Genomic DNA, 25,331 nt, shown 5'->3' with positions numbered 1-25,331 from the left:
AGAAGCCATGTTGGATCAGGCCAAAGGCCCATCCAGTCCAACACTCTGTGTCACACATCCAGTCCAACACTCTGTGTCACACAGGGGTCTATATATATACACACACACACACACACACACACACACATATATATATATATAAACACTCTGGCTAATAGCCACTGATGGACCTCTGCTCCATATTTTTATTTACCCCCCTCTTGAAGCTGTCTATGCTTGTAGCTGCCGCCGCCTCCTGTGGCAGTCACAATCTCCTTTGCCTTCCTCCCCCACAGCTGACGCCCTGTGAGGTGGGTGGGGCTGAGAGAGCTCTGACAGAAGCTGCCCTTTCAAGGACAACACTTATGAGAGCTATGGCTAACTCAAGGCCATTCCAGCAACTGCAAATAAAGGAGTGGGGAATCAAACTCGGTTCTCCCAGATAAGAGTCCACACTCTTCACCACCACACCAAACTAACAGAAATAAGGTGCACAGTCGTAGTATCCTGAAACCATCACTCCCCCCCCATCCCCATCCATGGAAAAATTGTCTTCCACAAAACTGGTCCGTGGTGCTAAAAAGGCTGGGGACCGCTGGACTAGGGCACCAAAAACCCCAGCACCGGCCCTGCCTCCAGCTCATTTTCCTAGATGTGTAAACCAAGATTTTTGCACAACTTCCTATACAAGGAGTTAACACACCGCAAAAGCAAGGTAGCATACTTGACCTGATCGGCTCCAAAAGGCGTGATGTTGGCCTTGACGGATCCCACGCCAATCCCCACGAGCACCAGGCCGATGAAGGCGGCAACGCCGCAATAGGGGGCGCTCCCCTCCTGGCGGCACGGAGAACCGGTGGTGTTGATGGATGTAGAACAGTTCTCAACGGCTGAGAGGGAGACGGTGCCGCAGAGCCACTGCATGGTGGCAGGGATGGCCATGGCGGGGAAGGCCAGCATCCCTAGCAGGTAGAGGACCATGCTGGCCAAGATGGTGGGGAACTTGCCCAGCAAGGCGTCAGCCAGCCAGCCTCCAAAGGGTGACACCAGGTAGGTGACCCCCATGAAGAGCAGCAAGGCCTGGCTGGCCTGGGTGCCTTCCCAGTTGTAGGGAGGACCGTTCAGGAAGAGCACGAGGTTGGACGTGACGCCGTAGAAGGCTGCCCGCTCCAGCAGTTCAGTCAACAGCACGGCGGCGCAGGCCAAGCGCCGGCCACGGAAGACGCTGGGGGCACCGCTGCCCGGGGAACGGGCAACCTCGTAGCTGCCGCTGCCCAGAAGGGGGCTTCGTTCGCTTGGCTCTTCCATGGTGAGACCCAGAAATCTCACTGAATGGGACCTCTCCTCTGCACCTCGGGCAGCTTCAACCTGCTGTTTCTCTTGACCCAAGACTGCCTAGCCCAGTTTGCCTTCAGATCTCTCCAATACCCCCGCTGTCCGCTCTCTCCCAGGCAGCCCCCTAACCTATTGATTCTCCAGTTCTTACCCACTCAGCTCTACCTTGCGTTAAGCTTAGTTCCTACCCTTGTACTTAGGACAAGCCCCCAATTTACTGGTCCACCTAGAGACCCCTGCCAGACGGGGGCCCCAAATTCGGATTAAATGCAACCTCTCCCCTAACCCTAGCCCCGATTCTCCAGTTCTAGCAACAAGTACGCTCAACTCCCCCAACCCAACGCCCAGATCAAGTCAAAACCCTCCCCTGGGACTGAGCCTTTGCCCAGTTCCTGAGGGAAAGAGTCGATCCTCCTGTCGCCTGAATCTCAGCTACCCCTGGACGCCCACGGGCCCTCACCGCTGCTCCATCCAACCCGCCACTCGGCCGCCCCACCCGGGACTCGAACCCGCGAGTCGCACCGAAGGCGCCTCCTTGCAGGATCACCCCCCCTCCGGCGCCGCCGCCGCCGCCAGCCCCTGCAGAAGCCTCGCGCCGGCTGTCCGCCGTTCCAGCCCCGCGGCCCCCTCCCTCCGCAGCAGCAAAGTTCTCCTCTCGCCGCTTGGAACGCCCAGGGCCGCCAAGAGCCCGCCTCCCCCCCCCGGCGCGCTCGCCGATTGGCCGCGGTGCGCCGTCGCTCCAGCGGAGAGGTTCTTCCAGGTTCAGCTCTCACGTGGTCGAACTTGCAAAACAAGAGACCCCCCTTTTGTGGGGAGGACGCGGCGGGTGGGTTGGAGGGAGATGGCCGGGGTGCGTGTGCAGGACAGGTACACGTGCAAATAAAACAATCGTCCCTTTTCCAAGATAGTTGCCTGCATTGCTTTCAGGGCCATCTAGGGCGGGTTTTGTTTACTAGCCCTCGGAAGGCCGAGCCTGGCCCGACGACTTCTCTGTAGCAATCTGGCTTAGTTCCGTGGATGAGAGGAGTGTGAGTCACGTTGCAATAAACATGAATGGGATGAGACGCGGGGAGGAGGGGGAGTCTCCTAGATGAAGCGTTGCGTTTGCAACGCATGACCTGCTTTCAGATGACTCGCGAGACGCTGCGTCTGCAGTTTTGCTGTTTTGTTTCCCCTTTGCAATCCTTTAGGAAGCTTAGCTCAGGGCCGTCGGTGCGGATTTGAGAGCCGGTGACTTCTCTCCCTCTTGTCTTCAAGTTAAAGCTTAATATATGCAAGGGCGGCCCTGCCGCTAGGCAAACTAGGCACTTGTCTAGAGCGCTGGCCTTCTGGGGGCGGCACAGTGTGTGTGTGTGTGTGTGTGTGTGTGTCAAAAGTTAACCTTGCCTAGGATGCTACACTGTCTAGGGCCAGCCCTGAATATATGACAACCCCATAGTCCAGAGACATTTGGAGGTGGTGTGCCATTCCCTGTCTTTGCCCAGCCAACCCTGATGGCCCTTCCAAGGACTAAGCAGGGCCAACCAATCAGTTTCTGAGATCTGACAAAATGGGGCAAGCCTGGGCCATCCAAGTCAATGCAAGCGATGAACACAGGCAGTTTACCATAGCCTGGCTTTGTGTAGAGACCCTGGACTTCCTTGGTGGTCTCCCATCCAAGGACTAATCAGGGCTGATCCTGCTTAAGCTTCTGAGATAGGGCTAGCCTGGGGCTGCAGTGGCTTAAAACATACGTATTATTAGCAAACCTTTTACATTTCATTTTTCCTTGCTTTCTGAACTCTTGCTCTCTGTCCGTGGTTCTCACTCAAGCTCAGGGGAGTTGGGACGTGCGCTGGGGACGGCAGGCAACCAATGTGTCTTCGTTTTCCCGTCTCGCTATTAGGAAAGCTTACCTTTTGTAGCCATTAGAACATACGAACATAAGAGAAGCCATGTTGGATCAGGCCAATGGCCCATCTAGTCCAACACTCTGTGTCACATAAGAACATAAGAGAAGCCATGTTGGATCAGGCCAATGGCCCCTCCAGTCCAATGCTCTGTGTCACATAAGAACACAAGAGAAGCCATGTTGGATCAGGCCAATGGCCCATCCAGTCCAACACTCTGTGTCACATAAGAGAAGCCATGTTGGATCAGGCCAATGGCCCATCCAGTCCAACACTCTGTCACACAGTGGCCAAAAAACTTTATATATATATACACACACACACATACACATACACATACACACTGTGGCTAATAGCCACTGATGGACCTCTGCTCCATATTTTTATCTAACCCCCTCTTGAAGCTGTCTATGCTTGTAGCCGCCACCACCTCCTGTGGCAGTGAATTCCATTGGGCGGCATCTGAGAGAAGGCTGCTTAGAACTAGGTCCCACTGAGGATCCTCAGGAATAATCCAGTGGGGTTTCCTTTGAAGCAAGCATGCATGGGACTGCAGCGGAAGTGAACTCAAATCGAACAAGCGTCGTGACTGCAAGGAAATATTCAGGCACAGGAAGAGAATGCCTTGATTAGACCCAATCGATGTTCACAAACAGGGATGCGGGCTTTTTTGAGTTCTACAGAACTGGGATGGAAGCACGATCCATGTAAACGTGTCTGCCCGTCTGCTGTGTTGTTGCTTTTACTGTTTTATCGTCATAATAACCTTGTGAGATAAGTGGCTCGTCCAAGATCACCCAGCAAGTTTGCATGCAGAGTAGGGATTCAGACATGGATTTCTTAGACCAGGAGAGGCTAAACTTGTTTAATCAGGTAAAGCAACAGGACCAGATGTTATTCCCTCTGAAATCCTAAAGTTAGACCCTGAGACACTTCGGTGAGAAGGGCGGGATATAAGTTCAAATATAAATAAATTAATTAATAAGATTGGTGGGCTACTCCGCTCGCATCTCTCTTTGCTAGTATTGACAGAACTGGCATAATTCCTAAAGCCTGGCTTAATTCAATAGTGGTTCCAATTTATAAAAAAGGAGATCCCGCCATTCCAAATAATTACAGGCCAATTAGTCTCCTATCCACCATTGGTAAATTATATTCTAAGTATCTGCTGAGGAAACTTGAACAATGGAACTTGTTTGATGTAAGACAAAGAAGAAGATATTGGAATTATATCCCGCCCTCCACTCCGAATCGCAGAGTCTCAGAGCAGCTCTCAATCTCCTTTATCTCCCCCCCCCCAACAACAGAAACCCTGTGAGGTGGATGGGGCTGAGAGGGCTCTCACAGCAGCTGCCCTTTCAAGGACAACCTCTGCCAGAGCTATGGCTAACCCAGGGCCATTCCAGCAGTTGCAAGTGGAGGAGTGGGGAATCAAACCCGGTTCTCCCAGATAAGAGTCCATGTACTGAACCACTACACCAAACTGGCTCTCTTATTCCGCATAGAATAAATAAAAGACATGAATTAGGGTTTGTAGAATCTTTTGGGCTCAAGTGCCGTGTTTTACTGGAGAAAGTTTTTCTTCCAGACGTTTCGTTCTCAGCTGCGGAGAACATCCTCAGTGGCGTTGCAGCCGGAGCAGGCGCTCTGACCTTCTTGGCTGCTGTGCATTGAGTGAGGCCAGGGCTGCTGGAGAGCTGCTATTTCTAGGCTGGAGGGAGTGTGGTGAGAGGGCAATTGGCTTGTGGATGTGCCCATTGTTTGGTAGGGCTTGCTGGAAGGGTAGTGATAAGGAAACTGGCTGTGGAATGTGGCCATTGTTCTGTGTTGATTGCTGAAGATCAGATGTGGGAAGGAAGGGAGGCAAATAGATGGGGAGAGGTGGAAAGAAAGCAACTTTAATTTTTAATGCATTCCCCAAGCTGCCAGTTGGCTTGGCTTGAAGGAGTGATTTAAAGAGACAAATACATTTTCCAAGCTGGCTTTGAGAGCCACACAATAGGTGTGAAAGAGCCACAGTTTGGCCACCCCTGTCTTAGACTGTAGTCTGACACTCTAACTACAGTCTAGGGCAGAGGTGTCAGGCTTACTTGTTACGAGGGTCAGATTTGACATAAATGTAACTTTGTCAAGCTGGGCCATACGGGCTATAAAATGTAAGGTCAGGTACAGGAGATTCTGACTTTATAAAGTATGTTGGCAAACCCAATCAACAATATTATTTTTTAATCTCAGAATACAAACATTGGGGAGGGACGGTGGCTCGGTGGTAGAGCATCTGCTTAGTAAGCAGAATGTCCCAAGTTCAATCCCCAGGAAAGGAAAGTTCCCCTGTGCAAGCCCCAGTCGTTTCCGACTCCGGGGTGACGTCGCTTTCACAATGTTTTCACGGCAGACTTTTTACAGGGTGGTTTGCCATTGCCTTCCTCAGTCATCTACACTCCCCCCCCCCCCAGCAAGCTGGGGACTCATTTTACCGACCTCGGAAGGATGGAAGGCTGAGTCAACCTTGGGCCGGCTACCTGAACCAGCTTTCGCTGGGATAGAACTCAGGTCGTGAGCAGAGAGTTCAGATCGCAGTACTGCTGCTTTACCACTCTGCGCCACAATCCCCAACATCTTCACTAAAAAGGGTCCAGGCAAGCAGGCATGAAAAACCTCAACTTGAGACCCTGGAGAGCTGCTGCCAGTTTGAGTAGACAATACTGACTTTGAGGGTCTGATTCAGTAGAAGGCAGCTTCGTATGTTCAAACATGCTTAAAACATTAACATTCTTACAGTATTTCCTTACAACATCTCCCTGGTGCCTACCCTCCCACTTCCATCGCCCCTTACTCATTAGCACAGGGACAGTATACAGGGCTGTAATGCACAGCCTCTGTCCTCTGACACTAAATGTAATGGCCAGCTGCTTGCAGATAAGAGCCCTGGACAGGCCAGTTCCAGCCCATGGGCTGTATGTTTGACACCCCCTGGTCTAGGGAGCAGGATGTAAGGAAATGCAACCATATCCTTACGAGATGCCATTGCAAAACACGCAAATAAGGCTTGTAGTTAAGTTAAGCACATCGTGCAGAGCTTTTTAACCCTGTTGTCAGAACTAATCATACTGGGCTGCTTTATAAGGACTCTGTGAGAATTACTATGATAATAGAGGAAAGATGCTTTAAACCAGGGGTGTCAAACTCATTTGTTATGAGGGCCGGATCTGATATAAATGTGACCTGGTTGGGCTGGGCCATGTTGGGTTGGGCTGAGCCATGTCATGCCGGGCCATGTATGTACAAGGTTCGGTAGCAATAAATTTTATAAAGAACACAAATATATATATATATATATATATATATATATATATATATATATATATATATATATATATATATATATATATATATATATATATATATATATATATATATATATAAACATGCTTAAGATGTTAGCATGTTGGTCTTAAAAATGCTTTCTTTGTATTTCTCCCATGGGATCCAGGGAACTGGACAAAGGAAGTTCTAGCTCTTTCTTTCCTTCCCCAGGGGACGGGGAGCGGGGCGGGGGGAGCCTCAGCCAATAGAAGGAAGAGAGGCTTGGCTCAGTAGCTCTGCTTTGCGACTGAGAGAGCCTGGCAAAGCAAGCTATTCCTCCCCCCTTCCTCCCCAAGGGAGGAGCTTCAGTCAATGGAGAAAATAGAGGTTTTGCTCTGTAGCTCCTGTGCAACTGAGCAAGCCTTGCAAAGCAAGCTGTTATACAGAAGGCAGCAAGGGGGGGGGGGAGGAAGCAGATGACAGCCAGTTGCTCAGGGGCCTGATAGGAGCCCTCTGGGGGCCTGATTCGGCCCCCAAACTGCATGTTTGACACCTCTGCTTTAAACACTACATGGGGAAAAGTTCTCAAGCAAAACAGAAAATGGCACACCCCCTGAGGTTTTGCTCTTCGTCCTGAACATCTCAAAAAGCAGGTATCCTGAATTTTCCAATTCAAGCAGTGATTCGTAGTGGGGTCTAGATGGGCAGATGGAGTGTTCTTGATTTATTTATTTGTGGTAGGAAGTGGGAATTAGGTTATAAATGCTGCATACCAGGGAGGAGGCAATGGGGCTTCAAGGTTACAAATCAAACTCTGGAGACCTGGCATTTTAGCGGCCTTTGAGAACCCCTTTCTGCCCACAGATTGTCCCATTGGAGCAGAAGGTTCTACACAAAGTGCATTTTAATGCTCTCAGTCCAATTCTGCATTTGAAAGTTACTTTGATAATAGCGGGGCTCTTCCCCTCCCCCAGTTTTCCCTGCATCTGAATAGCCTGTGACCCATATCAAAGACTGACTGACCAACTCCCAGATCCTTGGCACTGAGTGTCGTATCAAAAATGAACCTCTCCCCACCCTACTCTCAATCCCTTTATTTATTTTATTTATTTTATTCGATTTATATCCCGCCCTACCCCACCAAGTAGGGCGGGATATAAATCTCCCTCTTGCTTCCTTCTGCATAACAGCTTGCTTTGCCAGGCTTGCTCAATCACACAGGAGCTACAGAGCAAAGCCTCGATTTTCTCCATTGGTTGAGGCTCCTCCCTTGGGGAGGAAGGGGGAAGGCAGAGCTTGTTTTTCCAGGCTCTCTCAATAGTACAGCAGAGCTACTGAGCCAAACCTCTCTTCCTTCTATTGGCTGAGGCTCCTCCCCCTCCTGTTCCCCTGGGGATGGAGGGAAAGATCCGGAGCTACTTTTGCCCAGTTTCCTGGATCCCGCGGGAGAAATACAAAGAAAGCACTTTTAAGACCAACAAGTGCTAATGTCATATTTGAAGTTTAAAAAAAAATAAAAATCTTTAGTTGTGTTTGTCTGTGTCCTTTAAAAGGTTTATATCTCTGCTATCTAATCTTAAATAGGTACACACAAGGCCCGGCCCAACACGGCCCGGCAAGGTCTCATTTATGACAGATCTGATCCTCATAACAAATGAGTTCGACACCCCTGGGGTTTTCAAGCAGGCCGCATCTGGGGCAGGAGCTCACAGAAGCTGAGATCCGGAAATTTTATTGTGCTCATTCTTTATTCCCCCCCACCCCTTCAAAAAAAAACTTGCTTCTGGGCTCCATCGTTGAAGCTCCCTGTGAGAATTTTGCTGAACTCTTAAGATCTGAGAAACTTTCTAATATTTTTCCCCACCAAAAACGGGGAAATAACCAAAACACACCAAGCAGACAGATGGAAATCTTCATCACACCGCTGTGGTCGCAAAGGAGAGAGTCGTTTTAAAACGTATGACGGGAATAAGGTTTGGTTCTGCCAATTCTAATTCGAGAAGCGTTTTAAGGTAGAAGCTGAGCCGATATAATTTCATACACCTTCTGCTGATGTCGGGGGGGGGGGGAGGGGTGTGGCATAGGCAAAGGAGTGATACAAATGAGTTGTGCTAATGAGCTCCAGCACCTGGTTTTCTATGAAGTGACCCCTGTTTTCAAGGCAAGAGACAAACAGAAGTGGTTTGCCATTGCCTGCCTCTGGGTAGCAACCCTGGCTTTCCTTGCTGGTCTCCCATCCAAATCCTAACTAGGGCTTACAATGCTTAGCTCCTGAGATCTGATGCGATGATTGGACTAGCCTGGGCTATCTAGGTCAGGGCACTCCCAAAATTACCTCCTATAAATCCAAGGACAGCTGCCACTTCTGCAGATGAGTTAGCAAGGGGCGTGTGTGAGAAGGAGTCACGAAGATAACTTTATGCGGAGTTGTAAAGCCCAAAGGACTAGATCAGGGGTGGCCAACGGCAGCTCTCCAGATTTTTTTTGCCTACAACTCCCATCATCCCCAGTCAGCATGGCCAATGGCTGGGGCTGATGGGAGTTGTAGGCAAAAAACATCTGGAGAGTTACCGTTGGCCACCCCTGGACTAGATGATGCAAATCCCTAGATAGCAGCCAATAAACATAGGCGTTGTGTAATGCTCTGGGAAGCTACCTGGATTGAGAAAGGTTATCCAAGGCTCCCTTTTGAGGAAACAGCCACCCTACTGGCAACTGGGAGAATCCATTTAAAGTTGCTTTCTTTCCACCTCTCTCTCTCTGTCATCCCCTCCCTTCCTTCCTTCCTTCCTTCCTGATGTTTATGCTGTTTGGCTCTTGTTAAGCAAATTTGGCCACCCCTGGTCTAATAGGAAAGAAGATGTCGGTGCTATCAAGTTGCAATCAGCTCATGAGAGCCAGTTGGGTGTAGTGGTTAAGTGTGTGGACTCTTATCTGGGAGAACCGGGTTTGATTCCCCACTCCTCCACTTGCACCTGCTGGAATGGCCTTGGGTCAGCCAGAGCTCTCTTATCTGGGAGAACCGGGTTTGATTCCCCACTCCTCCACTTGCAGCTGCTGGAATGGCCTTGGGTCAGCCAGAGCTCTCTTATCTGGGAGAACCGGGTTTGATTCCCCACTCCTCCACTTGCACCTGCTGGAAAGGCCTTGGGTCAGCCATAGCTCTCTTATCTGGGAGAACTGGGTTTGATTCCCCACTCCTCCACTTGCACCTGCTGGAATGGCCTTGGGTCAGCCATAGCTCTCTTATCTGGGAGAACCAGGTTTGATTCCCCACTCCTCCACTTGCAGCTGCTGGAATGGCCTTGGGTCAGCCATAGCTCTCTTATCTGGGAGAACCGGGTTTGATTCCCCACTCCTCCACTTGCACCTGCTGGAAAGGCCTTGGGTCAGCCATAGCTCTGGCAGAGGTTGTCCTTGAAAGGGCAGCTGCTGTGAGTGCCCTCTCAGCCCCACCCACCTCACAGGGTGTCTGTTGTGGGGGAGAAGGGAGATTGTAAGCCGCTCTGAGTCTCTAATTCTGGGAGAAGGGCGGGGTATAAATCTGTAATTCTTCTTCTTCTTCATGGCAAGGCCCCATCTGCAGGGTGGATTGCCAGCTCTGGGTTGGGAAATTCCTTGAGGTTTGGAGGATGGAGTTGAAGGAGGGGACTCAGCAGGGATGTGACGCCATGATGTCCACCCTCCAAAGCTGCCATTTCTTTCAGGGGGAACCGATCTCTGTAGTCTTGCCATCAGCTTTAATTCTGGGAGACCCACCTGGAGGGTGGCAACCGTATACAGCAGGGGTGGCCAACGGTAGCTCTCCAGATGTTTTTTGCCTACAACTCCCGTCAGCCCCAGCCATTGGCCATGCTGGCTGGGACTGATGGGAGTTGTAGGCAAAAAAACATCTGGAGAGCTACTGTTGCCCACCCCTGCTATACAGGCCTGTTAGGCAAGAGATGAACAAAGGTGCTCTGCCATTGCCTTCCTCTGGTGAGCCCGGTCTTGGGTTGTCCGCCATCCCAAGTACTTACCGCAGGCCAACTCTGCAAAGGTGGACTATAAAAAATGCAATTAAAAAAAAATCACCAGAGATTTTAAAAATAGAGTTTTCAAATGGTGCTTGAGGGAAAACCGGAGCAGGTGAAGCTTTTTCTTGGCACTTTTAAAACACATAGGTGAAAACTTCATCTGCTCCCCCTCCCCTTTTAATATCTCAGTTAAACCTGCAAGAACATGACCATCTTATAAAGGTGGCAATGGGAGGAGGGAGTTAAAGACACCCCCCCCCCCCGTTGGTCATGAAAAGCATCCAACCTCCCCCCCCCCCCCCCCCAGTATTGTAGCCACAGACTACCATGACATACAGAAAACACACATATTATCAGTTAACCAATGAAAAATACTGTTTACTAAAGTAATAATAATAGCACTGCCAATAGATCCTCGTGGTGACTGTGTTGGTCAGAAGCAGCAGAACAACCTTTGAGTTCGGTGGCACCGTTAAGACCAATAAAGTTTTATTCAAGGTGCGAGTTTTCGTGCGCAAGTCAACAAATCACTTTCTTATTCCCGGAGAGGAACGAAGATTTCGAGGTGCTGTTTCCAGGGGAATTCTTTTTTGGCTTGAGGACTACCATAGAGCTTCAACGGAGGGGGAGTGAAGCGATCCTTTCCAGCTGCCGGCTAGAGAGGCGATACTAACTTCCGGTTTAGAAGCGGAGGGAATGAAGCTGACTGGGACTCGCCGGAAGTAGGGAAGGCAGAGAGCCCGAGTGTGCCGGGGACTATGCGGCTGCTGTTGCTGACGCCTCTGCGAGCCGGGACGGGAAACGCCACGACGGGGAGGAGGATCCAGTAAGTGTCTCCTGGACCAGGGCGCCCAAAATGCACGTGGGAGACAGGCAGGGCTTAGTCAGGTGGAGCTGCAGGCAAAAAAAGTCGGTTTCAGATTCCCTGCCCTTTTCTAGTCTCCCTTTCTCACTTGGACTCAAGGCGGATTACGCAGAGTGAGTCAGGACTGTTAATGGATATGCAGTAGACATTGCAATAGATTGTAGAGCCAGCCAGAAGTCTGAAAACTACTGGAGCAAACCATAAGGATTAACAGGGCACATTAAAAGATGCAGAGTCGCACAACAGGATCCCGCTCACTGCAGTGATACACAGTAGTGCAAACCACAGTCCTCAGTAATTTATCCAAGTAACTTTGTGAATCATTTAATATAGCACAAGGGTGACTCTTTCACTTATTATATCGTGTGGCTCTTGAAGCCCCCGCCGCCCTGTCATCTAGCTTGGGGAAGGCATTTCTTTCTTTAAATCAGGTTGCCAAGACTGTCAGCGGCTTGGAGTATGCATTTAAAGTTAAAGTTCCTTTCTTTCCGCCGGCGCCTCCTCCTCCCCCATCCATTTGCCTTCCTCCCTCTGACGTTCATGTCTTGCAGCTCTCAAACATCTGGCGTATATTCTGTGGCAACTTGGAGAATGATTTAAAGTTAAAGTTGCTTTCTTTCCACCTCCTCCCTCCCCCACCTATTTGCCTTCCTTCTTCCCTCAAAATTAATGTCCTGCGGCTATCAAACATCTGACATTTATTCTACGTGGATCTTGCAAGTTTGACCACCCCTCGGTATAGTACAACACTGTTGCCCACATAGAAAAGCCATCTTGAATAATTCGGTTTTGCATCGTTTGCAGAAAGCCAAGAGAGTGGGACAGTGAGAATATGAACAGTGCAGCTCCTATGTATGAAGAATGTATAAGCATTGAACTGCTGAGACGCCTTTGACTTTTCGTCTGGCATCCATTTACATTTTCAGAAGAATTTTCAGATACAGCCCCCTCCCCACAAAGGAAGACGCTTGGCTTAATCTTGCTAGGACGGTAGCAGTTAAGAGGCCAGGAAGGGGCCCTCTCTTCCTTCAGCTTTGTTAATGATTGTCACAGCAGCCTTCACTCTTCTCAAATCACTTTTCATCCCAACCTTGCAACGCAGGGTCAAAATAAATGTTGGAAAAAAGCACTCATATATTTGTTAATCCCCTCCCATCTTGAAATCCAGCAAAGCACATCCGTGTTTTGTCTCAGAATAAAGCCACAAAGGGATTTTGACATCCACCCACACCGTGTGGTGTTAGCATGCTGGATTAAAATGAATTGTAACGTGCAAATTTATCTCTTCAACAAGAGAGTGATTTGTGGTAATTGGCCAAATGTCTGTTCTTGTGGCCCGGGGGGGGGGGGGGGGGGGAGTACATTTTTTAAAAAAAGTTTTGGGCACAAATCACCATTCTTTGAATACAGAATGTGAAAAGAATCCTGCCATCGCATTAACAGGTGCCGAGATTCGTTTTGCAGTTAGTGTAGAATATTCATTATGAAAGTATTAGAATCCAAGGTTTATGATGAGCTGTTCTGTGTAGATCTTCCAGCTGAAAATGAGTACCCTTAGTCAAAGGAAAAAGCTGTAAAGATTTGGGAAGGCCGTGTAAATTGGGGGGTTGATGGGCCGAGGGGTTCATCTGGGGGTTCTCCCAGAATTGCAACTTTGGGGGAGCTGTGTAAATTGCCCTTGTCTTAAACATTTCAGGCAGATGTTTCATTTAACAAGATGCCTTTTAATCTGGGAAACCAGTCAGAAGCCCACCAAGCTTCAACGATTTTCTAGGAGCACCTGGGGGGTGTGGGGGGGGGGGGAGGAAAGAGCACATGTTGGGGACCTCCTGGTTTTCTAATCAGCTGGTTTTCCTGCCTTTTTTAAGCAGGAAAGAAGGGTTCAGGGCAAGCTCTGTGAAACTGGCTTATTTGAAGCAGGCACAAATAGTCTCTTTCCGCCTCTCTTGTTCCGTTTGCTGGGGTGACAAAAGAGGTCATCTAGAAGCAGGCGGCCATGAGTGCATCATCCGGGATACTTCAGACTACGAGTCCCCGCTGGTGGTTGCGGATCTTATCTCTTCGAAGAACTTCGAAGCCGCTCTCGGCATCCATGTTTATAAAGCTGGCAGACTTCTCCAAGGTACAGTGGTAGGATTTTAAACCAGAATTTGGAGGGGTGATTTCCTTGGATTTAAAAAAGAAATAAAGAAAAATGCACCTCACAGGGTGCCGGTTGTGGGGGAGGAAGGTAAAGGAGATTGTGAGCCGCTCTGAGACTCTGAGATTTGGAGTGGAGGGCGGGATATAAATCCAACATCATCATCACCACCATTGTGTGCTTCCCAGCCGCTTCCCAGGCACCTCAAAGCCATCTCAGAATTTAGGTACCACTTTGTAAGTGGTGCCTTCCCGAGGCAGCTTCGACCCGGCCCTGGGCGGGCTGCGGTCGGAACGGGGACGGGAGGCAGATGTGTGCGTGTGGATGTTATTTTTGGGTCCACCTGCCTCCCATCCCTAGGGCGGCTTAAACCACCCGTCTGTGTTCACCCACAGTTTCCTATAATTCAATATATAACTTTAAAAGGCATACTTCCCAAAAATACACTGTCTCAAAATATGGTTTTGGTTTTTAACAGACCTCAGGTATACGGTATATTTGCAGATAAGCAGCAGATGTGAAAATGTCATGTCGGTGACTGTCCAGATGTTGTATGTTATTTTGTACATTCATCTTTAAAATAAAGAAAAAAGGGGGGGGGACTTTGGGGTTGCAATTTGATGGCACTTGATTGGATTCCTTGACCTGGCTGTTCCAGGCTAGCCTGATCTCTTCAGATCTTGGAGGACCAGTAGAGTCAGGTCCTGATCACTACTTGAATGGGAAATCTCCGAGGAAGGCCAGGGTGGCTACACAGAGCGAGGTAACGGCAAACCACCTCTGAACATCTCTGGTCTTGAAAACTCTTATGATGGCACTTAAGTTGACACCTTGGCCTGGATGGCGCAGGCTAGCCCAATCTCATCAGATTCTGGAAGCTAAGCAGAGTCAGCCCTGGTTGCTGTTTGGATGGGAAACTACCAAGGAAGGAAGTCCATGGTTGCTATGCAGAGGCAGGCACCGGCAAACCACCTCTGAATATCTCTGACCTTGAAAACCCGATGGGGTCTCCATAAGACCCCTGCGCGGGGCTTTTTCTGTAGAAAAAGTCCAGCAGGAACTCATTGGCATATTAGGCCACACCCCCTGATGTCACCACAATTCCATACAGAGCTTTTTTGTAGAAAAGGCCCAGCAGGGACTTATTTGCATATTAGGCCACACCCCCTGGTATCATCATTGTGCCACACAGAGTTTTTTTGTAGAAAAGTCCCAGCAGGAATTCATTGGCATATTAGGCCACACCCCCTGGTGTCACCACTGCACCACACAGAGCTTTTTTGTAGAAAAGGCCCAGCAGGGACTCATTTGCATATTAGGCCACACCCCCTGGTGTCACCACTGCACCACACAGAGCTTTTTTGTAGAAAAGGCCCAGCAGGAATTCATTGGCATATTAGGCCACACCCCCTGGTGTCACCACTGCACCACACAGAGCTTTTTTGTAGAAAAGGCCCAGCAGGGACTCATTTGCATATTAGGCCACACCCCCTGGTGGCATCATTGTGCCACACAGAGCTTTTCTGTAGAAAAGGCCCAGCAGGAATTCATTGGCATATTAGGCCACACCCCCTGGTGTCACCATTGTTTCACAAAGAGCTTTTTTTGTAGAAAAGATCCAGCGGGGACTCATTTGCATATTAGGCCACACCCCCTGACACCACACCAGCTGGAACTGCATTCCTATGTGTCCCTGCTCAAAAAAAGCCCTGCAACTTGATGGCGTGTTCCACCACCAAGGCAATCCGGCAAGCTTCACTGCGGGGTCAAGACAGGAATCAAAAGCTCCCGTGTTGGCAGCGCCTTCGCTCTCTCTTTGCCACTGTGCCACCCGTCAAGAACTCGATTCTCAGAAGACGGGGCCGCAGTATCTTGTCAAACCTGTTCTGCAGTCTTGGGCCTGTTTACAGAGAGAAGGGCAGTTTGCTTTGCCACGCCACTGCCCCTTAAACAAACGGCAGGTTGCAACCGGCAGGCAGCCTCCTCTCCAAACCAATCAAGCTTCCAAGGCAACGAGAGCATTACTCTCGATTCTTTCAGAACAGACGGGGTGGGGGTGGGGTGGAACAATTAAGCAGACAGTTTTACACCTCATTAAACTAACAAATAGCAACGACTGGCCACTAATTAGCGACAGAGCTGCTTTTAAAATCCTGAATACATTAGGGCGCTTGTTAAACCGAATCAGGTAAGTGTCAGAAGAATGAAGAGGAGTGAAGCGGGCAGGAGCCACTCGCGTGGGCCGGACGACACGTTCCATTACAGCAGCGCAAGACAGTCTCCCGCCCGCGTCTGCTCCCTTCCCATCCTCGGCAGGTGTGCGCGGCCAGCAGAGGGAACTTCTCCATGGGACTGCGGGTAGGTTCACGGGCAAAGCCGCTCTGTGGGTGCAGCGTGAGGTCTGCAAGGGTGACAGATCTCCAGTGAGCGGGCAGCACCTGTACTGTCGCTTGGCCCAGGCTGCAAGGCAACTTAAAGGAGGGTCGCCACCGAACCTGCATCAAATCGGGGACGGGGGGAGGATTCTTCTGCCTCACCGCCATTGTGCTTAAATTTCGAGCCGGCAGGAAGAGTGACAAGAAGAGCAGTTGACCCTCTGCATCTGCAGTCCAGGAGAAGAAGGGAAGCACCAGCAATGAAACGAAGAGGAAGAGGAGGAGGAGGAGAAAGAGAAGAAGATGATATTGGATTTATATCCCGCCCTCCACTCCGAAGAGTCTCAGAGCGGCTCACAATCTCCTTTCCCTTCCTTCCCCACAACAGACACCCTGTGAGGTAGATGAAGAGATTGGATTTATATCCCGCCCTCCACTCCGAAGAGTCTCAGAGCGGCTCACAATCTCCTTTACCTTCCTCCCCACAACAGACACCCTGTGAGGTATATGAAGATATTGGATTTATATCCTGCCCTCCACTCCGAAGAGTCTCAGAGCAGCTCACAACCTCCTTTACCTTTCTTCCCCACAACAGACACCCTGTGAGGTAGATGAAGATATTGGATTTATATCCCGCCCTCCACTCCGAAGAGTCTCAGAGCGGCTCACAATCTCCTTTCCCTTCCTCTCCCACAACAGACACCCTGTGAGGTGGGTGGGTCTGAGAGGGCTCTCACAGCAGCTGCCCTTTCAAGGACAACCTCTGCCAGAGCTATGGCTGACCCAAGGCCATTCCAGCAGGTGCAAGTGGAGGAGTGGGGAATCGAACCCGGTTCTCCCAGAGAAGAGTCCGCACACTTAACCACTACACCAAACTGGCTCTCCAAACATGAGTGCTCTGGAAGGTCCTTCAGAGCCCACATAACCTGTCTGTGTTCTGGGGGTGGGCCACGTGCTGTTTGGAGGCTTCCAGTCCGCCCCCTTTCCCCGCTGGTTCTCTTTGGGTGGTCCGAGCCGGTGGTCTGTAATCACCCCATGCTTCAACAAATGTTATGGTAGAGTTGTTTGCTTTAGTATAATTAACTCTATCTGAAATTTTACTCATAATAAGATTAGGGTTGCCAAGTCCAATTTAAGAAATATCTGGGGACTTTGGGGGTGGAGCCAGGAGTCTTTGGGGTGGAGCCAGGAGACATTGGGGGCGGAGCCGAGAGCAAGGGTGTGACAAGCATAATTGAACTCCAAGGGAGTTCTGGCCATCACATTTAAAGGGACTGCACAATTTTTTAAATGCCTTCTTTCCATAGGAAATAATGAAGGATAGGGGCACCTTCTTTTGGGGCTCATAGAATTGGACCCCCTGGTCCAATCTTTTTGAAACTTGGGAGGTATTTTGGGGAGAGGCACTAGATGCTATACTGAAAATCTGGTGCCTCTATCTCAAAAAATAGCCCCCCCAGAGCCGTTGATACCCGCAGATCAATTCCCCATCATTCCCTACGGAAATTGTTCATGGTGGTGCATGATGGCTGTGGGGGGTGGGGCTTCCCCCGCCGGCCAGCTGGCTGGGGGAGGGGGGAAGCCTGTAAAACCGGGGGATCCCCCTCTGGGACCTGGGGATTGGGAAGCCTAAATAAGATGGTCCAAAAGTCGAGCTTGCCCTTGCTCGATCGTGGGCATTTTCACTCCACGTCACTGCCCATGTAATTCTTATGCTGTACGGGAGTGCCATTGGAAAAGTGATTGCACTTCATAGGTGCTTCTTTGTCGAGTCCCCATTGTATTGTGCCTCATTTAGAGACGGGATTGTTCCTTCATGTATTTTGAATAATCACATTGTAATTCTTTTCAATTTGTTTGTTATTATTTATTACACAGATTGTATGTAACATGAGCTTTGTGCTTCTTTTTGGATTCTGTTATATACGCCCCCCCCCCCCCGCTTTTTTTGCCCATGTCATTCTGGCTGTAACTAACAATATTATTAATTTCGTTTTACTTTTATCCTTCAAAGCTGGCTTCTGGAAATCAAATAGGAACAGCTCCCCATAGGTCAGGGGTCCCCAACCCCTGGTCCATGGACCAGTCCGGGTCCATGGCCTGTTAGCAACCAGTCCGTAAGTTGTATAATTATTTCAGGAGAGCCAGTTTGGTGTAGTGGTTAAGTGTGTGGACTCTTATCTGGGAGAACCGGGTTTTGATTCCCCACTCCTCCACTTGCAGCTGCTGGAATGGCCTTGGGTCAGCCAGAGCTCTCTTATCTGGGAGAACTGGGTTTGATTCCCCACTCCTCCACTTGCAGCTGCTGGAATGGCCTTGGGTCAGCCAGAGCTCTCTTATCTGGGAGAACTGGGTTTGATTCCCCACTCCTCCACTTGCAGCTGCTGGAATGGCCTTGGGTCAGCCATAGCTCTCTTATCTGGGAGAACCGGGTTTGATTCCCCACTCCTCCACTTGCAGCTGCTGGAATGGCCTTGGGTCAGCCAGAGCTCTCTTATCTGGGAGAACCGGGTTTGATTCCCCACTCTTCCACTTGCAGCTGCTGGAATGGCCTTGGGTCAGCCAGAGCTCTCTTATCTGGGAGAACCGGGTTTGATTCCCCACTCTTCCACTTGCAGCTGCTGGAATGGCCTTGGGTCAGCCATAGCTCTCTTATCTGGGAGAACCGGGATTGATTCCCCACTCCTCCACTTGCAGCTTCTGGAATGGCCTTGGGTCAGCCAGAGCTCTCTTATCTGGGAGAACCGGGCTTGATTCCCCACTCCTCACTTGCACCTGCTGGAATGGCCTTGGGTCAGCCATAGCTCTCTTATCTGGGAGAACCGGGTTTGATTCCCCACTCCTCCACTTGCACCTGCTGGAATGGCCTTGGGTCAGCCATAGCTCTCTTATCTGGGAGAACCGGGATTGATTCCCCACTCCTCCACTTGCAGCTTCTGGAATGGCCTTGGGTCAGCCAGGGCTCTCTTATCTGGGAGAACCGGGTTTGATTCCCCACTCCTCCACTTGCACCTGCTGGAATGGCCTTGGGTCAGCCAGAGCTCTCTTATCTGGGAGAACCGGGTTGGATTCCCCACTCCTCCACTTGCAGCTGCTGGAATGGCCTTGGGTCAGCCATAGCTCTCTTATCTGGGAGAACTGGGTTTGATTCCCCACTCCTCCACTTGCAGCTTCTGGAATGGCCTTGTGTCAGCCATAGCTCTCTTATCTGGGAGAACCGGGATTGATTCCCCACTCCTCACTTGCAGCTGCTGGAATGGCCTTGGGTCAGCCATAGCTCTCTTATCTGGGAGAACCGGGATTGATTCCCCACTCCTCCACTTGCAGCTGCTGGAATGGCCTTGGGTCAGCCATAGCTCTCTTATCTGGGAGAACCGGGATTGATTCCCCACTCCTCCACTTGCAGCTGCTGGAATGGCCTTGGGTCAGCCATAGCTCTCTTATCTGGGAGAACTGGGTTTGATTCCCCACTCCTCCACTTGCAGCTGCTGGAATGGCCTTGGGTCAGCCATAGCTCTCTTATCTGGGAGAACCCGGTTTGATTCCCCACTCCTCCACTTGCAGCTGCTGGAATGGCCTTGGGTCAGCCATACCTCTCTTATCTGGGAGAACCGGGTTTGATTCCCCACTCCTCCACTTGCAGCTGCTGGAATGGCCTTGGGTCAGCCATAGCTCTCTTATCTGGGAAAACCGGGTTTGATTCCCCACTCCTCCACTTGCAGCTGCTGGAATGGCCTTGGGTCAGCCAGAGCTCTCTTATCTGGGAGAACCGGGTTTGATTCCCCACTCTTCCACTTGCAGCTGCTGGAATGGCCTTGGGTCAGCCATAGCTCTGGCAGAGGTTGTCCTTGAAAGGGCAGCCTCTGTGAGAGCTCCCTCAGCCCCACCTACCTCACAGGGTGTCTGTTGTGGGGGAAGGCCCTTGATAAAGGAGATTGTAAGCCGCTCTGAGACTGATTCAGAGAGAAGAGCGGGATATAAATCTGCGGTCTTTTTCTTCTTCTTTTTTACCAGGAACTCCTTTGCGTATTAGGCTACACAGCCCTGATGTAGCCAGTCTGCCAAGAGCTTACAGGGTGCTTAGTACAGGGCCTTCTGTAAGCTCTTAGAGGATTGGCTACATTGGGGGGTGTGGCCTAATATGCTACCCAAAAAAGCCCTGACTGCACCGATTCAACATGGCAAGCAGCTGTGGTGTGTGGAAAGGGCTTTCAACTAATGGCAATGGAGGAACAGAGGTGCTCGGCCATTGCCTGCCTCTGTGTAGCAACCTTCCAATATCCGGTCCTCCACTCTGAATCTCAGAGCGGCTCACAATCTCCTTTATCTTCCTCCCCAACAACAGACACCCTGTGAAGTGGGTGGGGCTGAGAGAGCTCTCACAGCAGCTCCCCCTTTCAAAGACATTGGCCCAAGGCCATTCCAGCAGCTGCAAGTGGAGAAGTGGGGAATCAACGCCAGTTCTCCCAGATAAGAGTCTGCACACTTAACCACCACACCAAAATGAAGTGCAGAATTGTATCATCCTGAAACCATCGCTGCCTCCCGCCCCCGGTCCATGAAAAAATTGTCTTCCACCAAACCGGTCCCTGATGCAAAAAGGTTGGGGACCGCTGCCGTAGGGTTTTCAAGTCCTTCTTCTGTACAGCTACCCTATACTTCTCGCGTGGTCTCCCATCCAAGTACTGACCAGGATCAAACCCTACTTCTGAGAACTGATGAGATTTGACCAGCCTGGCCCATCCGCATCAGGGCTAAGTAGTCTTAGACAAGTCGTTGTCTTCGTCCAGCGTGTTCCTATAGCCAGGGGTGGAATTCTAGCAGGAGCTCCTTTGCATATTAGGCCGCACACCCCTGATGTAGCCAATCCTCCAAGAGCTTTCAAGGCTCTTTTCTGTAAGCTCTTGGAGGATCGGCTACATCAGGGGTGTGCGGCCTAATATGCAAAGGAGCTCCTGCTAGAATTCCACCCCTGCATAGAGCTGACTGAGATAACGCATGAAAGAGCTCTTTGAAGACTTCCGAGCATTCCATTTCAAAGTGAGTTTGTGGGCGTCCAGGTTAGGTTCCCTGAAAGTGAAGCCCGGGGGAGAGACGGCTTGCCTGCAGCTCTTTGTCTGCATGCTCACCCAGGTGCGAAGAAGCACATCCTGGGATGAGCTCTTGATTCAAGTAGGGCAAAAAATGAATGCGTTACTATTTTGGTCCTCCTTTTATAGCTCATTGCTCTCGCGGTAGATTGCGTCGAAACCGACCGAGACAGGTTGAAACAAAACATTCCTCCCAGAAGGAATTCTCAGGCACAATGGAGGAAGGTCTGTCTGTCATCTCCTGGCACTCTGACGGCCCCTGCTGTGGGCTGTTGGGACCTAGAAGAAGGTGATCCAATAGAATCATAAGAGTTGGAAGGGAACTCCAGGATCATCTAGTCCAGCCCTCTGCGCAATGCAGGAAATTCACAAATACAGTTCCCCACATTCCAGGGTCATCCAGTCCAGCAGTCTGCAACCTTTTTGGCACCAGAGACCGGTTTTGTGGAAGACAGTCTTTCCACGGACCGGGGTGGGGGCATAATGTGCACTCTCTTTCTATTAGTTTGGTGTAGTGGTTAAGTGTGCAGTCTCTTATCTGTGAGAACCAGGTTTGATTCCCCACTCCTCCACTTGCAGCTGCTGGAATGGCCTTGGGTTAGCCATAGCTATGGCAGAGGTTGTCCTTGAAAGGGCAGCTGCTATAAGAGCTCTCCCTCAGCCCAGCCTACCTCACAGGGTGTCTGTTGTGGGAAAGGAAGGTAAAGGAGATTGTGAGCCGCTCTGAGATTCGGAGTGGAGGGCAGGATATAAATCCAGTGTTGTCTTGTTCTTACATCGTAATATAGAATGAAATAATTATACAACTCACGGCCCGGTTGCTCACAGGCCACAGACCAGTACCGGTCCACGGACCGGGGGTTGGGGACCTCTGATCTAGTCCAACCCTCTGCAGAATGCAGAAAATTCACAAATACCTTCCCCCCCACATACATCCCACTGCTACCTGCTCCACACCTGGAAGATGGAAAAAAGAAACAAACCCAAAAACTCCAGGATCCCTTGCCAAACTGGCCTGGAGAAAATTGCCGTATGGCCCCAATTTTTTGTTGTGGATATAGAATCTTAGAGTTGGAAGTGACCTCCAGGGTCATCCAGCCCAACCCTCTGCACGATGCAGGAAACTCACAAATACGTCTCCCGCACCCCTAGCGACCCCTGCTCCCTGGAGTTTCCAGTAGGCCCTGTACGAAGAGCCCTGTAAGCTCTTGGAGGATTGGCGACATCAGGGAGTGTGACCCAGGGCTTTTTTTGTAGCAGGAACTCCTTTGCATATTAGTCCACAAACCCCTTATGTAGCCAATCTTCCTGGAGCTTACAGGAGGCCCTGTACAAAGAGCCCTGTGAACTCTTGGAGGATTGGCTACATCAGGGGGGTGTGGCCTAATATGCAAAGGAGTTCCTGCTTCAAAAAAAGCCCTGACAACTAATATCACAGTGTTTCACACTGTAAGCAATAAGAACACAAAAACCACTGTGACTTGATGGCCACCCCCCCCCCAAACCCCTCCCCTGAAATGTTTGTATAATATTGATTTTGAAGGGATTGGAACCCTATTAAATAAACAAGAGCATGCTAGAGAACTCACCTGTAGAAGACTTGTGTGTCACAAGATCTGTACTCAACAGAGCAAGTATGGACTTCGACCACTTTCCCAGAAGCTCCTGATTAGCCCCTGTGGGAACTGGGAGCTCTTTTATTTATTTATTTATTTATTTGTAATTTATATCCCGCCCTTCCCACCAGGTGGCTCAGGGCGGCTTACAACACACATTCTTCTCACATTCTTGCTCTGCCGCTGTTAAACTCACGTTTTTATTTCTCTGTCTAGGGAGCAGAGTCCCTTTTGGCATCATCTTTGGCGGGACAGATGTCAACGAAGACGCCAAGTGCGACGAGAAGTCCCGGGTGATGGCGGCCATCTTGGATGAAGCCAGGTAAAGGAAATCCTCAGCCAGTCTTTCTTTGGTTCCTGTGGGGCAAAGTTTTAAAAATTTGCTGTTGAAGGTACAATTGCACAGGTGTGGGATTTAGCCAGCTTTCCCCTCCCCCGATCTTCCACAATTTCTTTCTGTAACACTCTGAATCCCACTGCTAGGAGGCAGCGGCAAGAGAAGGCCTCAGCCTCTATGCCCTGTTGTTCTCCCTTCAGAAAACATTAGAGCCCTGCTGATCAGACCAATTGTCAGGGCTTTTTTTGTGGCAGGAACTCCTTTGCATATTAGGCCACACACCCCTCATGTAGCCAATCCTCTGAGAGTTTACAGGGCCTACTGTAAGCTCGTGAAGGATTGGCTACATCAAGGGGGTGTGGCCTAATATGCAAAGAAGTCCCTGCTACAAAAAAAGCCCTGCCAATAGCTATCACATCCAGCTTCCTGACTCAGACCGTGGCCAGCCAGTTCCTCTGGAGGACCAACAACAGGGCATAGAGGCTGAGGCCTTCCCCTGATGTTGCCTCCTGGCTCTGGGATTCAGAGGCTTAGGGCCTCTGAATGTGGTGGTTCCCCTCAATCACCATAGGTAGTATCCATTGATTGACTAATCCTCCACGAATCTACCAAATCCACTTTTAAAGCTGTTTGTCCCTGTGGCCATCGCTGCATCTTCTGCAAGACTGGTTGGCCACTGTGTGAGCCAGGATGCCGGACGAGACGGTGCAGTGGTCTGATCCAGCAGGGCTCAAACTGAGAGACAGTGTGGTGTAGCGGTTAAGCCCTATATGGCCGAGGACCTGCCTACCTGAGGGACCGTCTTTCCCCATACGAACCCCAGAGAGCACTAAGGTAAGCAGGGAAAGACCTGTTGACGATCCCAGGGCCGAAGGAAGCAAGACTGCAGAGTACCCGCACTCGGGCCTTCTCTGTTGTGGCCCCACACCTGTGGAACCAGCTCCCAGAGGAGGTACGGGCCCTGCGGGACTTTGACCATTTCCGCAGGGCCTGCAAGACCTTCCTCTTTAGTGAAGCCTTCACCGACTAAACACTGAGAGACTGCTTAAATGATTTTGTTATCTGTCAGAATAGCACCAAGACGTTAATTGTATTGTTTTACTGCTTTTAGAATTTTAATTAATTTTTATCTACTGTTAAAGTACTGTATCATTTGTTATATTGATTAATGTTGTTAGCCGCCCTGAGCCTGCCTCGGCGGGGAGGGCGGGATATAAATAAAAGGTATTATTATTATTATTAAGTAATAATAATAATAATAATATTTTATTTTTATATCCCGCCCTCCCCGCTAGGCGGGCTCAGGGCGGCTAACAGACACGGGAGTCTCATGATTCACATTAAACAATAATAGACATGGGAGTCCCGTGATTCATAAAACATAACAATTTAAACATTAATTACAATAAATTATTTAAAATACATAAAAACATATAAACATATAAGATATAAAAATAGGTGCTAAAATGATGTATTTAAGATGGCTAAGTGTCTATTCATTCATTAATCAGGTTCTGTCTTAGTTACCACATGGTGACTCAAATGCTAACTGAAAAAGAAATGTTTTGCAAGCCCTGCGGAATTGGTTCAGGTCCCGCAGGGCTCGCACCATCTCTGGGAGATCATTCCACCAGCGAGGGGCTATCACCGAGAAGGCCTGCTCCCTAGTGGCGGACTCCAGTCTAGGAGAAGCGGGTTTGATTCCCCACTCCTCCGCGTGCAGCTGCTGGGTGACCTTGAGTCAGTCACAGTTCTCTCAGAGCTGTTCTCTCAAGAGCAGTTCTCTCAGAGCTCTCTCAGCCCCACCTCCCTCACAGGGTGTCTGTTGTGGGGAGAGGAAGGGAAAGGAGACTGTAAGCCACTCTGGGACTCCAAGTGAATTTGGGTGTGTGTGTTATAAATCCAATCTCCTCTTCTTCTCCTCTTACATTCTTTTCTTTTTTTCTAACAACCCTTGTAATTCACTGCTTTTGTCCATGTGGATCCCACAATCCCCTCCATAGCCTTTTGGGGGGGGGGCAATGATGGCCTTTCCTCCTCCCTGCTTCACCAGTGGAAAAGCTGGCTGAATCCAACCCACTAGCCTTCTTTCCCACTTGGCCCTTGGTTTGTTTCTGTAGCATGTCAACAGTTCAGGGAGATAGAAAAGGAAGACTTCCTTTGAATTTCCAGCTGCTGCCTGTACTTCTCAGCTTCGCAGAGGATGTTCTTATTGGCTCGTTAATGCCGATGCTCCTTATTGCTGGCCCTCGAAAGCAAAAATTGATTCCCCGTCCCTTCGTTCCTCCCACTCAGCGTTGATCACAGGGTGCAAACCGAAAGGGCCCTCGGAAGCATCGATCTGTTTAACCCTCGCAATGCGCTGCCGCGTCCCGTAAAACAA

At 50.0% G+C, this 25,331-nt stretch overlaps 2 protein-coding genes across 2 annotated transcripts in view; one reads left to right on the top strand and one right to left on the bottom strand.

Annotated features, from left to right (window-relative positions):
- SLC15A4 (solute carrier family 15 member 4) overlaps nt 1–1,329 on the bottom strand; it is an 83,343-nt gene extending 82,014 nt beyond the window's left edge. Inside the window, exon 1 of the mRNA XM_060249722.1 lies at nt 709–1,329. Within this exon, the coding sequence (XP_060105705.1) occupies nt 709–1,287 (579 nt within the window). The 5' untranslated portion in view covers nt 1,288–1,329. The remainder of the gene's footprint in view (nt 1–708) is intronic.
- Nucleotides 1,330–11,243: 9,914 nt separating this feature from the next.
- Nucleotides 11,244–25,331, top strand: part of GLT1D1 (glycosyltransferase 1 domain containing 1) — a 116,379-nt gene continuing 102,291 nt past the window's right edge. The window contains exons 1-3 of the mRNA XM_060249463.1: nt 11,244–11,351; nt 13,364–13,512; nt 22,828–22,933. Coding sequence (XP_060105446.1) covers nt 11,284–11,351; nt 13,364–13,512; nt 22,828–22,933 — 323 coding nt within the window. The 5' untranslated portion in view covers nt 11,244–11,283. The remainder of the gene's footprint in view (nt 11,352–13,363; nt 13,513–22,827; nt 22,934–25,331) is intronic.

This window comes from Heteronotia binoei, chromosome 11 (assembly GCF_032191835.1).
Source record: "Heteronotia binoei isolate CCM8104 ecotype False Entrance Well chromosome 11, APGP_CSIRO_Hbin_v1, whole genome shotgun sequence".
NCBI lineage: Eukaryota > Metazoa > Chordata > Lepidosauria > Squamata > Gekkonidae > Heteronotia > Heteronotia binoei.
This window is presented reverse-complemented; position numbering and strand designations above follow the sequence as displayed.